General features: G+C 45.5%; 1 protein-coding gene across 1 annotated transcript; it reads right to left on the bottom strand.

Annotated features, from left to right (window-relative positions):
* Window positions 1–5,793: 5,793 nt before the first annotated feature.
* Window positions 5,794–6,741, bottom strand: LOC137677058 (olfactory receptor 6E1-like). The gene has a single exon (XM_068424245.1). The coding sequence runs from the start codon at window positions 6,739–6,741 to the stop codon at window positions 5,794–5,796; it is 948 nt and encodes a 315-aa protein (XP_068280346.1).
* Window positions 6,742–12,031: the final 5,290 nt, after the last annotated feature.

Genomic DNA, 12,031 nt, shown 5'->3' on the forward strand with positions numbered 1-12,031 from the left:
CTCTGTGGCAAGAAATTCAAATCCAAACTGCGTTGTTTTATGTTTTATATGTAAGAAATCATACTAATTTGCCTGGGTTTATTGCAGAAGGCAATGCTTGAGTGGACTCTTTGGTTTCTGACCCCACAAATTCTACTGCAATGACTGTACAGGTGCCAGACATTAAACAGCAGGTGCGTATGTCACATGAGTTTTTTCATCAAGGACATCGGGCACTGCGACGACAATTTCATTTGTCACACAGCGATGCTCGGAATATTGTGGCTATGTGTCCTGATTGTCAACAGCTACCCCAACCTATGCAGATACAAGGAACTAATCCTCGAGGACTGCAGGCCTTGGACATTTGGCAAACAGATGTAACTCACATTGCTGAATTCGGCAGGTTAAAATATGTTCATGTAACGATTGACACCTTTTCTTCTTTACTTATTGCTACAGCGCAAACAGGTGAAAATGCTGGTCACTTCATTTGACACTGGCAAAAACCTTTTGCAACTGCGGGCATCCCTAAACAGATAAAGACTGATAATGGGCCCACCTATCGTTCTGCTAAGGTGCAAACCTTCTTACAGGCTTAGGGTGTTACTCACGTTACTGGCATCCCTCATTCTCCCACGGGACAAGCGATCATCGAGCGAGCACATCAGACTCTGAAACGCATGCTTTTAAAACAAAAGGCGGAATGAGTGGTGAGACACCTGAAGCTAGACTGGACAAGGCAGTATATGTATTGAACTTTCTCCAAATTCGAACTGATAAAACTAATCCTCTGTTGTAATGCATTTTGGATCAATGAAAGGACGATCGCAGGTGGAACCTGGTGTAAAAGTTCTCATTCGAGATCTGCAAACCGGGCAGTGGACGGGACCACATGATTTGTTAACCTGGGGATGGGGTTATGCTTGTGTTTCCACAGATGTAGGACCTCGTTGGATGCCAGCCAGGTGTGTGCGTCCCACCGTGGGAAAGGAAAAAGAAATAACTCAGAATCAGGAGACAGTCACTTGAAGATGGGAGGGTTGTATATAGCTGTTTTTCTATGTACTCTCATAGCAAGCCTTACAGCATGGATACCATCTCAACAAACCAATGTCTGGGTCACATTAAAAATTTTTGCAGCTTCTTTACTAGTGCCTGGAGCAGCTGCTGCTAGAGCATGAAGTACCTTGAATAAGTTGGGATGCTGGCTTTCAAAACAGACCTATGCTACTTCTGCAGCCTTAAGTAATTTGCTGTTAGATGTAGGCTCAGTTAGACACGCTACACTGCAAAACAGGGCTGCTATTGATTTTCTTCTATTAACACAAGGCCATGGTTGTGAAGATTTTGAGGGAATGTGCTGCTTTAACTTATCCGACCACTCAGAGAGTATACATAAACAATTGGCCCAAATGAAAGAAAACATGAAACATATCACAAAGGAGACAGATCCACTATCCGAGTGGTTAGAGGGCCTGGGACTGGGAGGGTGACTCACTAGATTGATTAAAATACTATTGATGGGCTTGCTTACGGTCTGCGTTATCACGCTTGTATTACTATGTATCCTTAAGTGTGTGTAGAGCATGATAGAATCTGCTATAAAAAAGGTATGGATGGTTCAAGAACTTACGGGATCTGCTGATCCTATGATGCCTGAGGAAATGATGGGAATGAAGGAAATACGGATGTATCCATGATCTTTTTAAAACAGAAAGGGGGAATTGTTGGGGGATATTGTTACAATATCGTTATAGCTAGCGGGAAAAATCAAGGGCAAGAGTAAATTGCAACATAACAAAGAAGGGACTGAGAAATGCTGAATCTACAATGAGGATTGCCAAGCAGGTGCTAGGCTAGCATGAGAAAGTGGAAGAAAGTTGCAGAAGAGAACAGGATGCTTGTTACAGTATAAGAGGAAGGAGCGCTTGAAACTGCTGAATCGGTATAGGGCCTTGCTTATGAACATACTTGCAAAATAAACAGACAAAGTGTATCAATAGATAGAATGGAACAATAAACAAAGCTTTGCTTATTTTGTAGAAACATGTATGACATAAATAGAGCTATGCTGCTTGCAATGAAGGAACATGATTGATCTAAATCTCATCTGTGTGTGTTGTCGTTACTGCCACAGATAGCATTTTGTCACAGGTACTCAGTGAGCCAACAAGGAAAAATGCCCTCCTGGATTTGCTGTTTCTGAATAGAGGAGGACTCGTGGGGGATGTGATGGTATATGGCTGTCTTGACCACAGGGATCATGAAACGGTTGAGTTTATAATTTTTGGTGTAATGAGAAAAAAGTTCAGCAAAGTTGCTACTTAGCAGTGTCCCCTGGGAAATGCTTTTGAGGGTTTCAGAGTCCACGAGTGCTGGTCAGTTGTTAGGAGCCACCTTTTAGAAGCACAGGAGCAGGCATTATCCCATTGTGTTGCAAGCCAAGCAAGTGGGGCAGAAGACCAGCTTGGCTGAACAGAGAACTGCTCTTGGAAGTCAAGAGGGAAAATGAATTGTACAATCTCTGGAAGCAAGGTCAGGGTCTGCAGGAGGATTACAGAGCTGTGGTTCATATACGCAGGGAGAAGACATGAAAGGCCAGAGCTCAGTTAGAGTTGAAACTGGCCGATATTTCTCAGACAGCAAGAACGGCATTTTATGTATGTCAATAGCAAAAGGAGGTCTAAAGAAAACATTGGACCAATACTGGTTGAAGATGGTCACCTGACTAAGAGGGCTGAAGTTAAAGTGGAGGCATTCAATGCTTTTCTTGCCTCCGTCTTCAATAATACTGATAGACATTGGGCTGCCCGGTCCCCTGAGTTGGAGGAACGTGGCTGCAGGAACAGTGACTTTCCATTTGTGGACACTGAAGTTGTCAAGGACCAGCTGTATCAGCTGAATGGTCACAAGTCAGTGGGGCCTGATGAGTTTCAGCCCAGAGTACTAAAGGAACAGGCTGCCCAGGGAAGTGGTGCAGTCATCATCCCTGGAGGGATTTAAAAGATGAGTAGGTGTCATGCTTAGGGATGTGGTTTAGTAATGGACTTGGTAGTGTTAGGTTAACGGTTGGACTCGATGACCTTAAAGGTCCTTTCCAACCAAAATGATTCTACTATTCTATAATTCTATGATTCTATGTTACAACAGGACCCCTCTCGATCACCTGACAAAGGTCTTGGGAGTCTGGGGCGGTCCCTGCTGAATGGAAGCTAGCCAATGTTATTCCAGTTTACAAGAAGGGCAAAAGGGAAGACCCAGGGAACTACAAACCTGCTAGTCTAACCTCAGTTCCTGGAAGAATTATGGAGAAGATGATACTGGGTCGTACTGAAAGGCATTTAAAGGACAATGCAATCATCAGGCACAGTCACCATGAGTTCACAAAGGGAAAGATTTGATGTCCTTTTATGATAAGGTCACCTGACCAGTGGATGAAGGGAAGGAGGTGGATGTAGTTTTACTGGACTTTAGTAAGGCATTTGATACTGTCCCTCACAGCAGCCCACTGGACAAGTTGTTGAACTGTGAGATGAGCAGGTTCATGGTGCGCTGGGTGAAGAACTGGATGAAGGGTAGAGCTTAAAGGGTTATAGGGAATGGGGCTACATCTGGCTGGTGACTGGTAACCAACAGTGTTCCTCAGGGTTCAGTTCTAGGGCCAGTCCTGCTCAAAGTATTTATCAATGATCTGGATGCAGGATTTAAATGTACCATTAGCCAGTTTGCTGATGATCCCAACCTGGGAGGTGCTGTTGACTCTCTTAAGGGACAAGATGCCTTGCAGGGGGATCTAGATAGATTGGAGCATTGGCCAATGATTAATGGCATGAAAATTAACAAGTTCAAATGCTGGATTCTGCACCTGTGAGAGAGTAACTCGGAGCACAAGTATAAATTTTTCTTCTCAGAAAGGGTCATTAGACATTGGAAGGGGCTGCCCAGGGAGGTGGTGGAGTCACCATCTCTGGACGTGTTTAAGAAAAGCCTGGACATGGCACTTAGTGCCCTGGTCTATTTGACATGGTGGTGTCAGGGTAATGGTTGGACTTGATGATCCCAGAGGTCTCTTCCAAACTGATTTATTCTGTGATTCTGTGAAATTGGGAGAGGAGTGGCTGGAGAGCAGCCCTGCAGAAAGGGATCTGGGGGTGCTGGTCGACTGCAGGGTCAGTAGGAGTCAGCAGTGTGCTCTGGCAGCCAAGAGGGTAAACTGCATCCTGGGGGCATCAAACACAGTATAACAAGACAATCAAAAGAGGTGATTATCCTGCTGTATTCAGCATTGGTGTGGCCTCACCGTGAATGATGTGTAGTTCTGGGCCCACAATTTAAGAAGGATGTGAAGGTCCATGAATGCATCCAGAAGAGGACAAGAAAGCTAATGAAAGGGCTGGAAGGAATGTCCTATGAGGAGTGGCTAAGGACTTTGGGCTTGTCTCGAGAAAGGAGGCTGAGGGGCGACCTCATTGCTCTTTGCAGCTTCCTGAGGAGGGGATGTGGAGAAGGAGGTGCTGAGCTCTTCTCCCTGGCATTCAGTGATAGGACATGTGGGAATGGTTTGAAGCTGCACCAGGGGAGGTTTACACTGGACATTAGAAAGCATTTCTTTACCTAGAGGGTGGTCAAACACTGGAACAGGCTTCCTAGAGAGGTGGACGATGCCCCAAGCTTGTCAGTGTTTAAGAGGCATTTGAACAATGCCCTTAGGAACATGATTTATCTTTTGGTCATCCCTGAAATGGTCACAGTTGGACTAGATGATCATTGTAGGTCCCTTCCAGCTGAACTCCTATTCTATTCTATTCTATTCTATTCTATTCTATTCTATTCTATTCTATTCTATTCTATTCTATTCTATATATATACCTGTACAGGGTGGATCCCTCCAGCAGCTGGGCTCAGACACTCAGTCTGCTCAGTAGCTGGCCCTGGATACCAACCTCACCAGTTGTAGGTGTGTGGATATACCAGCGCCCGAGGCCACAGCCCCATTCCAGATGCTGGAACACACCACCCCTGTCACACTCACATGCACCCCCCGTCCCCCCCACACACACACTCTCTTAAGTCCAGTCACTCCGGTCTCTCTGTTGCTGGCACTAATGACATACAAGCTGTCTGACTGCCTGTTTCCTGCTCCAGTTGCTGCACTCACACCCCCGTGCTCACATGTTCATGTAGGAGAGAGATTCCCTCACACAGGAAAGAGCTAGAAATTAAGTTTAATAAGAAGACAGGACAGACTGCACTGGTCGGGGTCCTCCCCTGTACTTCCCATAGTAAGTCCTGTACAATCCAAAAATGCTCTTCCCCTGTAACCCATAATGTATCCTACACCCCAAGGCAACAATCCCCTTAGTCCTAATGGTGATCCAGAGAGCTGCTCTCAGTGACTCATCCTGATGGGCTTCACACCTGCACAACAGGGCTGATGGCTCTCACAGGGCAGCCCTGGAAGGAGCTGGGACAAAGTGTTCATTCCTCAGGAGCCTGTAATTGGAGTTCCCACTTGCCGCTGTGCCTCTGAGCTCTTCTCGGTTTTGGAGATGAGCTCTCAGTGAGCTGGTAGCTCTCCAGTGATGGGCCTGGGAGCAGCCAGAGCAGGGTATTAACTGAGTTACTCCTCCTGCCATTGTTAGTGCCTTCTTTGTGTGTGCAGATGAGCTTCTTATCACTTCACCTAACACAATCCAACAAGAACATAAATCTCCTGAGGCATCTGTGTTTGGAAGTTACATACATATGCATTGGTATTATCTCACATTTGACAGCAGATCCTTGGAATTGCTGTCCAGAAATGCATCATGATTAGGGGAAAAGCTGTATTGTTGCACGGGCAATGGCTTCCTTCAGGGCCAGTATCACAGTCTTGTTTCTAAGGCTGTAGATGAACGGATTTAAGAATGGGTACAGGACAGTGTTCAGCAAAGCTACAATTCTGTTGGTGTCCAAGGAAACAGCTTCTGAAGGACACGTGTAGAGAGCAATGCAGCTCCCATATGCAATGGCCAAGGTGGTGAGATGGGAAGAACATGTAGCAAAAGCTTTTTTCTTCCCAGAGGCTGCTGGAAGGTGTAGAATACAGAAAAGGATGCAGATGTAAAATGCCAGAGTTAAACATAAGGAAGCCAGCATGACAAATGATAAGAAGACAGAGTCTATTTTCCAAAGCAGGCTGGTGTCAGAGCAGGACAGTTTGAATAAGGGGGAGCTGTCACAAAAAAAATGGTGGATCTTGTTTGAGTCACAGAAAGTCAGCTTATAGAGAAGGACCAGACGGTAACTCAGGAGTGTGAAGCCTGTGACCCAAGAAGCAACAACCAGGTAGATGCAGAGCTGAGGCTTCATGATGGCAGCATAACGCAAAGGTTGGCAGATGGCAACATAGCGGTCAAAAGACATGACAACAAGTAGAACAAACTCTGTACAGCCCAGGGCAAAATAGAAATAGGATTGGGCAAAGCAGCTGCTTAGTGAGATTGTTCTCCTACCAGAACTCAGGATCACAAACAATTTGATGCTTGTGGAGGATGTAAACCAGATTTCCAGGAAGGCCAGATTGCTGATGAAAAAGTACATGGGGGTTTGCAGGCGGTGATCCACACACACGAGGAAAATGATGGTTGCGTTCCCCATCACTGTTGTCAGGTATATGAGCAGAAAGACCAGGGAGAGAAATAGCTGTAGTCTTTGATCAAGCCCTGAGAAACCCTCTAGAATAAACTCGGTAACTGCAGTTTCATTTTCTGGTCCCATGATGAATTTCAGTTCATTCTGCCGAGACAGGAATGTGGCAAAAAACAACTGTGATAATTTCACAGTCTGGATGAAAAGTTCTATCCTTCCTTCTCTGCCTCCTTTCTTTCTTGCAGTCTTCCTATATAACATAGACAGAGAGAGTCCTTCAAGCATTTCTCACACCCTGAATTGTCTGTTTCACATATCAGTTAGAGTCCTCAGAGAATTCTTTGTCTTTTTTCTACCTTTTTCAAACACTCACAAAGAAATCTTTCTCCAGAGCAGAGGATTTTAAAGAGGCTCTTAGCTATTTCCCCCCATGCCTGGGAAATTCCAAATTCACTCAGACCTGTTCCAAACATTCGTCACACCTATGTGCCAAACTCATCTCTTCTATTGCACAAATGCTAACACATCAAATCAAATCAAATCAAATCCAATCAAATCAATTCAAATATGTATGTTGAAAGCTATTCTTTCCACTTCTCAGTACTTGCCTTGTTGGACTAGGAATCCCTGCGAATCTGTAGATTCCAAAACAAGCAATATCAAGTATCTCTTTTGTGATCCCCTGCTTTCTGCCACAGCTGCTTGCTCTCTGTTTCTTCAGGAAAGGGGAGAGAAGGGCAGAATAGGGACCAAGTAGAGCTTGTTTTCTTCAGTACTCTAAATAATGACTGACATTTATTATGGTTCCACACAGTCTCATCTGACATCTGTCTGCACTGAAATGTGGTTGCTTCCAAACAGTTGCTCATTGCTGTCACTATCAAATGTCCTGACCTAAACGCAGAGCAAAAGAAGAGTGTCTGGAAGAGATTTGCAGCCTTTCTTTTGCATGTCAGTTATAGGTTGGGAAGACCCAGCCCTCTGGAGTTTTCTCTTGTCTCCATTGACTACAGAGCAAGCCCTGGGAAAACAAGTTCTCACAGGCACCTGCAGTGAAGTAGATGAAACTCACTATTCAAGCCTCAAATCTCTGATTTATTAAGTTATGTTTTTTAAAATAAAATACACATCTAACAGAAGGAAGAATAAGAGATGTATGAAAGACCGGCGTTTTCCCCTTCATCTTTACAGTTGTTCTTAGACATAGATAGGAGGAGAGCAGATGACTCCAAAAATAGGATAATTCAAAATGCCAAGGGAGGAGGGGGAGAGGAGGACATGGTTGGTTTGAAGCAGTGAAACAATGTTGTGTTTATGTGCAACCAGAGCACATAAGTCATTAGTCCCCTGCATGGCCCAGGGACTTTCTCATCTCATCATCCACATAGAAAAGAGGAGAGACTGCTCTGAGACAGTGGATCAACTTGAAACCAAGTGAATGAGTTCATCCAACCTCCTTCAAAACTAACCACCTCCTAAAGAAGCACAACTGAGTCACCTTCCAAATTCACTGTTGGACTGACTTGTGTGGGACCTCTCCAGGTGGGAATTCCAGACAGTCCTGGAGACAGGCAGATCCTGCTGTGCCTGGGCTTATTCCTGTGCATAAATGTAGTGATTGACATCCTGGGTGGAGAATCTGACAGTTTCAGAGATCCCTGTAGCAGCTTCTGCTGCAAAACTGACTAAAATTGAGTAAACTGTAATTGCTTAAGGTACTTGCACATGCCAGAGAGGACATGCAGGACAATAGGCCAGCTGGATTAAAAGAATTTAGCACAAGAGTTGTAAGGGGAGTCTCACTTGATGCAGTTGAAGACACTGTTGTTGCAAGGCCCCTTGCAAAGGAAACTCTTCTAACCCGAGTTATTCCATAATTCAGTTAATATTTTCCTTGAAGAGTTCTTGAAAGAATAGGCAGAGGAAGAAAAAAAGACAGAGAGGAAGAAGTAGGGATACAAAACGTGCCAATACAAATTGAGAAGATCCTCTGAGCGATGTTCCTCCGCTCAAATCATTGGTAGGAAAAGTGTTTTGGGAAATGGCTGCATAAAAATATTCACCTAGAGATACAGAGTTTAATCAGCTTGCTGGTACTTGCCCATGGTGCTGTCAATAAAAAACTATGAAATGTAAAATTTCATGAAAATTAGTTAAAAAATAGTAGCAGTGCTGAAAGGAAGACTTTTTCAGCTGTTACATAGAAGTCTTTTCTGCAGAGGGTTCAAGAATTTCCTAAAATCTGCATTCAGAGCTTGATTCAGTTCTTTGCACAGAGGTGGCCACTGCCTCCAACATACCCTGGGGTAGCTGAAGCACGTGTGTGGGACTGGGAAAAGTGTCCCAGGACCTCTGGGAGCTCTTATGGAGCATGAGCTGGTAGGCATGAGCTAAGGCAGAGTACCTTAGGGGTGGTGCAGGACTGCTGGACGGGCTGAGCGGGGACCTCACCAGCACAGCAGCTCGTTGCTTCCCTTTGGATGCTGGCTGTGAGGTCGCTTCTGTCACAGGAACTGATTGGCCAGCGGTGGGAAGGCAAAAACTCAGATGTCATGAAGGTCATCAAAAAGCTGCTCCCAACACGATGACAGATTTGGGAAGGTCAAGAGGAACTGAGACAAGGGAGGTGGGAGGTGAGGGGGAGGGACGAATGCCTTGGCCAACAGAGATGAAAGATTGCGAAGAGGTAAGAGGGGCTCAGGTAATGTTGATGCCGCTGTGACAGTGACTGAAAACATTCATGTTAGGCCCTTACCTGGTTTCTAACCAGTAATCTTAAACCCTAACACTGCCCCTAAATGCTAGTCCTTACCCTGACAGTAATCCACTACTCTAAGCTCTAACCTCAAACTCTACCTGTGAGCCAAACCCCAAACCCATAACCGCTTATTCTTACTCTTATCCTTTTGCTCACCCTAATCCCTACCTTTTATCTCTAGCATGAAAATACTTAACCTTAGCCCTCAACACAGCCCTAAAACAAACCCCAAACTCAGGAAGCTAGCCCATAGCCTTAACACTAACCACTCACCCTAAGCAGAACACTAAATATTTCCCCTAAACTTCTGCCTAAATCCTAACCCTAAAAGGCGAGCTCTAATCCCTAATCCCTAAATTGACCACCTAAACCCCAAAGCCCTAGTTCCCATGCTCAAACCCTGTCACCTTCAAATCCTCTCCCTACCCTAACATAAGCAGTTTGGCCCCTGGGGCAAGAGCAGAGTTATTCTAGAGCAGTCACAGGGCATCTGGAGAGGGATGTGAGGTTACATGTAGCTGATCAGCTGGCAGGCCACAAGGAGGAGATGGGCAGGACTGCTGGTACCAGGTCAGTTGTGCCTGAGGATCTCATGGCTGTGAAGGTGGCTGTGTGGTCACTTCTGCCTGAGTACCTGATAGGCCAGCTTCAGGCACATGGCTGGTATATGTGTGTATCATTTAAGCTGTGTGTAAGGAACTGATAGGCCACCAACATGCACCTAGCTTGAATGCTGTTTGCAACGTCACTCCTGCCCCAGCACCTTACAGGACTGGCATGCAACTGCTCCTGGCAGTCAGAGAAGCCGAAAGGCCACCAGCAGGGGCATGGGCGTGGAGGGTGACAATCATTTTCCTTCCATCTGCAACAGACACATGTCTTTAGTTATATGCGAGAAGCTGAAAGGCCAGCAGCAGGCATGTGGCTTGGAAGATCATGGTGAGGTTATTTCTTTCTGGTCAGCTGATAGGCCACAAGCAGGTTGGTGGGCTGGGTCACATACTTTAAGGGTGGTTTCTGAGATGATGGAGCTTTCCTTGGAAGCGGGGAAACAGCAGGAGAGGAAAAAAATGCTGCAAAGTGCTGCTTGGAATGTGGAGACAGGACATGAGGAGACAAAAATGTCACTTGAAGGGTTGCACTGTGGTGTCAGAGGTCACCCCAAGGGAGTCTGGATCAGCCCATGGCTTTGTGTTTCAAAGAACAGCCTGCGAGGGTAGAGACCTCAGTGAAGGTACAGAAATGCCAGGGTGAGAACAAGGTGGTAAAGCAAGCTGCATGTCTACAGCCTGCAGGGAGGACAGGGACAGGTGTGGGACAGTGTCAGACAGCCTGTGGTGGAGATGGCAAAAGGCTCTGGCAAGGCTGGAAGGCACCAACAGAACCCAGGTCTTTGTCCCCTTGGCTATGGCAGTTGATTCTGCCACTGAGACCGATGAGGAGACATGTTGTCTTCATGGCACTGCAGCCTCATGGCCTCATTGCAATCCTGCAGGGGTGCTGGGAAGGGTCCTGATGTTGTCCTTCACTCCACATTGTTCGCCCTCACATCACACTGCCCCAGCAAGAGCCACGTGTGAGGTGCAGGATCTGTCTTCCCAGGGGATGTGGTGAGGGCTTGGCCTTTCTGCTTCAGAAAACAAATCAAAGGTTTTCTCAGCATCACAGTTGCCTGTGTGTTCCCTTTGCCTACCTGCAATCACAGCCTTCAAGTATCTGCTCTAATGAGTCCATGAGGAGTCTTGGTCAGTAATTGCCCTCAGCTGGGCCAATTAACACTCCAAGGCACTTTGGCATTTGCTTGTGACTTTAAGTCCTTGAGAGGTTTCTTCAGTCTACTCTCAGAATCTGAGGTTCATGGACTCAGCATCAAATATCCCATGGGGCTCAGAAAAGTGCCAAAAGCCCTAACAAGCCATGTCTCTATTGTAATTTTCTTCAGATCTTCAAGAATTGTACAGTTATTTAGAGGGGTTTTAGGAGTCTAGTGAGAGAGGAAGATTTCTATGAGCATTTAATATTTTTTTTTTAATTTTTACGGATTTTTTCCACTATTTTTCAGTCTATGGAAGATGTGATAGCAGCATTTTCTAATTGATTTTGATCCAGGATGTTCTCCTAAGGAGGTCTGGACAGGTCAGAAAAGCAGTCCCTTGAGGTCTAACACGGTATGGACAACCTCGATCCTCACCTCCCAACCCCACCGTTTCTGTCATTGGCCATCTGCGACTTTCACATCACTTTCCCTTACATCATTTTTCCTTACATCAGACTTCTGCACTGAAGCCCACAACTGCATGTTAAAGCCCCTTTCCCCTAATTCCCACCTACTCTCCTTAGAGAACTGGCTGCAAACACACACAGAATGTTTCTCTTATTTTTGAACACACAGAAGTAAAACATAATCAGATTCAGCAGAAAGATAAAAGCTGCTCCTCTTCTCTATGCCAAGTCCAAGCTGGCTCCAATGAGGTTCACCTTCCAGTAGGGAGAATTATACAAGAAATAATTTTGGTAGATAGAGAGGAAATTACAAATATATCACAGTTAAAAGATATGGTGAAATGATATGAGAAACTATGGGATGTGACAGAGAACAGTGTGAGAAGGGACCAACAGTGTGGGCAGCTCCATGTGTCCCATCTGGGTCTTACAGGTGGC

This window comes from Nyctibius grandis, assembly GCF_013368605.1.
Source record: "Nyctibius grandis isolate bNycGra1 chromosome 34 unlocalized genomic scaffold, bNycGra1.pri SUPER_34_unloc_2, whole genome shotgun sequence".
Taxonomy (NCBI): Eukaryota; Metazoa; Chordata; class Aves; order Nyctibiiformes; family Nyctibiidae; genus Nyctibius; species Nyctibius grandis.